The 3,963-nt window shown below is 44.6% G+C and overlaps 1 protein-coding gene across 4 annotated transcripts in view; it reads right to left on the reverse strand.

Annotated features, from left to right (window-relative positions):
- Window positions 1-932: 932 nt before the first annotated feature.
- MAPKAP1 (mitogen-activated protein kinase associated protein 1) overlaps window positions 933-3,963 on the reverse strand; it is a 138,640-nt gene continuing 135,609 nt past the window's right edge. For 3 of the 4 annotated variants that reach the window (XM_025194501.1, XM_025194498.1, XM_025194506.1), the window contains one exon: window positions 933-1,545. In XM_025194501.1, the coding sequence (XP_025050286.1) occupies window positions 1,420-1,545 (126 nt within the window). In that variant the 3' untranslated portion in view covers window positions 933-1,419. The remainder of the gene's footprint in view (window positions 1,546-3,963) is intronic. The other variant, XM_025194505.1, reaches the window with a different exon arrangement.

Here is a 3,963-nt window from a genome sequence, read left to right on the forward strand (position 1 = left end):
TGCCGGGAGGGAGGGAGGACAGGAGTTGCTCTCCCGAAGGACACACTCCACAGCTCCTTTGGGGGGCTTCTTTTGGCACAGCTCCAGATGGAGTAAGCTGACTGAGATTCCTGATGTAACACCTGAAGGAGAAGCGGAGTTCTCTGCCTAAACTACACTAAACTGTTAAAGCTGAGCGAGGTGTTAAGTGCAGAACCAGAGTTAGGACGTGGGACCGATCAAGCTGACTACAGGTCAGCCTCACCACCAGGCCATCAGAAGGGAAGAACTGAAATCAGGTAGCCCCGCACGCTTCCACAGGACGGTGTTATTCTTCATCCTCGCTTCTGCCTCTTTGTAGCACAGCTGTACGCATCACTGCAGATTCAGAGAGCTGTAGTTTAATGACTTACAGAAAGTGAGAGAAGACCTTCCTGGTGAACTGAACCACAACAACAAAGGCAGCTGTCAGTGCCCCTGTCCCCATTTATATGCTCCCCTGCTCACTGGAGATGAGCAAGGCTGGGATGGTTACAGAGCTCAGTACAAATTAAGACTTTTACTGAAGTGACTGAAGTGAGAAAAGAAAATGTGCAGTTATTTCTTGATCCGCAGTGGACGCTCAAGGAGAGAGAGCTCGGCCGCCTGGCGCGACACCCGGGAGCTGCCCGCTAGGTCATCCTCCCGCAAGAACTGCAGACCCTGCATCCGTGGAGCGACTCCTAAAACACGGACACAGTTTTCAAAATACCTTCAGCAGAGGCCACTTCCAATACGACGTCTTTGTAGCAGAAAAGCGCAGTTGTCAAAAGGTGTGTGGAAAAGACAACAGACTCCACCGCGGAAACCTTTCTTCAACCCTCAGCTGTTTCACGACAACTCCACGGACTTGAACGACAGCTGAAATCCCCCCCGCCCCTCCCACAAGAACCGCACATAGTGTGAGCCTTGAGAAAGATCACGTTTGTTTATTAATAGTAAAAATGGATACATTTGTCCTACAGTTTTAGAAATTTGATCATATCGCAAGCAGTACCTGCGCACGCGTGCGTGTGTGTGTATGTGTATTACAGATGTATATAATTTATTCTAATCAGGCTGTGCAACAATTTATAACCACATCTTTCCTTGCAATTGTACATAATACAGCAATTGAACACCGCCAGCCTATGTCCTTCTCTTCTTTCTAATCAAAGGACTCTGAAGCGTAACAGTCCCCTTTTCGGTTGATATGGCTCTTTGTTTTCGTCAAAAGGGAGACTCCCATCACCAGCGTGGGATCATCTGCCAACCACAAGAGACTGCAATATTGACTCTCCTCCTGGGCTGCCCGTGCCTGTTGGCAGCAAGAGCGCTGTAGTTCTGGCTCCCACCTGTCTCAGGCTGTTGGGAGCTTCTTCTCCTCCAAATTGGTAGACAGTTTTTGCTCTAGGCGAGACATTACTGCTGTCCTGATTTCTTCTCCTTCTGGAAGCTAAAGCTTGTTCTCCTGCTCAGTTTTCTTTGTTTCTGAGCAAAGTAATCTGCTCTGGCTGTACTTGCTCGGGATTCTAGAATATAGTTAACCTGGAAAACACAAAAACAAGGCTTCATTTCAGCCATGCTCCACTGGACCAGCCGGAGAAGGACAGACCTTTCCCCCAAGGACGGATGATCTACTCAAACCTGTCTTCAGTAAGAACAAGACGGCACCTGTGGAGAACGCTCCAACCCCAGAACCGGGTCCCCTTTACGGCTGTGGCTTCGTAACCCTTCTCCCTTGTCACCTGGGAGTGGAGCTGCCGGGCTTCCCATCATCACCAGAAGAGATGGCAACACAGGAGATATGCTGAAAGGATGCAGTACTTGACCCTGTTGTTCTGCCATTTGCTAGCCAAACTGCCAGATGAAAGCAGTAAGTCACAAAGACCCATGGTGCTGATCTGATACATTCATCGGCATCAATAACAGGTTGCATCAGATGTAATAAAAATAATTCTTTCATTATGTTGTTTGCATATTCAGCCAATCCCATCCTTGTCGTGTGTTTTGGCACATATGACTTGATAAAAGCATTTAAAAATGATATTTAACAAACCTGCTATCCCCTAAATTTATTATCTCCAGTGCTTTGTGATAATCACATAGATAATTTTAATGGAAGGTTAATGCACGAATCAAAAGATAAAAATGCCCTTTGGTCTGCCATTAGCTGGTTAATCTGCTGTGGCTTAAAACTTGCACAATTTTATGCACTGTAGAGTGTTTCACTTTCATTGCATATTACAGCTTAAGGCATAAAAATATAGGGAGTTTTCATGGTCAATAAAGCCTCACTCTGTCACCTGATCATGTGAAGAACCTAATTTGAAAAGTCTGATTTCTCTCCTAAAGCCTGTGGAATGAGAGAGAAACAAAGGCCTAAATTGGTAACCAGTATCTGAACCTGGAAAGTGTTTAATACGGAGAGGCTACACCATAAATAAAAGGCATAGTGCATTATTGTGTTCAGTGATATCTGCGATCTGAATAGGCTTCTTGTCCACATCAGGTCTGTCTTTTTAGTCTTCCAAAAAGTACGCTGAATACTTCTAGGTATATCATGAGATCTGGAGTGAAGCAGCTTATTTAAGACAAAGTTGGAACAAAAAATCCAGTGCAGAAGTTTATGAATTTAGTGCAAAAATAGTTAAATTCATCTCCTAGGGCACGAACTAAACTACAATGTTTTATCATATGTTAGTTATGTAGCACTTCTATAGTCTTTACACAGAAAACACCATTAAGCATAGGGAACGGCATATAAAACTTGTCACTTAAAATTTTAAATTGCTATAAAAATAATAGATTGCAGAAAATTAAGTTTAATGTTCCAACTGTATTATGATCATTTGTTTCAGAAAGTAAATCAACCTGTGCCTATAACAAGCCATTATAAAAGCAAATGGTTATGATAAAATATTCTTAAAACATTAAATAGTGGGGTGGAAAATGCTGTTCTTTGTATGAAGACATACAGTTGGAAAGCATTGGTGGAAAGAGCAGGAGAGAATCGTTGTCCTGCCAGAATGACGACTCTCTGCTTGATCCCTGCTTGAAGTCATAAACCTGGCATCAGTCTAGGACCATGGAAATTATTTCAATGTCAAATACAGGTTTATAATTTTACTGGAGCCCTCCTCAAATCTTTGAATAATATTAACACCAGCCATAAAACACCCTGAAGCATAATGGCATTTTTATTTAAATATTCCCCTACTCAACTTGCAAAAGTTCCTTTGGTTAACTCCGCTGAGAAGCTGACAACCGCACCTCCTGCTTCGTAGAAAACCAAGACGTTACTGCTGGGCAGCTGATTTGGGCTGCTCCTTATTTGTTTGCAATTTAAAGTTTGTGGGTATTGGATCAACTGCCTGCTGCCCAGGCCTTAGCGACATCTGACCGGTAAAAGGCAGTAAGACTACAGTACCGGGCAGGGCAAGGACACTGAATTCTGCGCTCACGCAGTGCACCGAGATTCCCGCATGGGAGTTTGCACTCTTGGACCCTGCCACTTGGACTCCAGGTCTGCAAGGTCCTGGCCATGGCAGTGGCCCCAGTCAATTTAAAGGAGCTACTCCAGGAAGAGCACACACCAACTGCTGAAGCTTCCTTAGCCTGATGAAGGGTTTTTGAACCCGAAAGCTTGCTTAATAACTATTCTCCAACCGTTTGGGTTGGTCTAATAAAAGATATCAAATTCACCCAAGGAACCTTGTCTGCCTAAGGAGCTACTCACACACTTCAGGTCAGAGCTCACTTATCCTGTCACCTTGTGCCAGGACTGTGTTACTCTCCACTCAGGAGCATCCGGACCCACCTGGATTGTGACCCTAGTGGATTGCTGGAGGTGGGAAACACATCGGTGCTAACCCCACACAACCCTGTTCTGACCATTGGCTTTGAGGTGACGTGGGCAGCAAATAGATGCAGCTTACTGGTTTCTTGGGCGGTAAAATTACTGCT

Source organism: Alligator sinensis, unplaced genomic scaffold, assembly GCF_000455745.1.
Source record: "Alligator sinensis unplaced genomic scaffold, ASM45574v1 scaffold611_2, whole genome shotgun sequence".
Lineage (NCBI taxonomy): Eukaryota > Metazoa > Chordata > Crocodylia > Alligatoridae > Alligator > Alligator sinensis.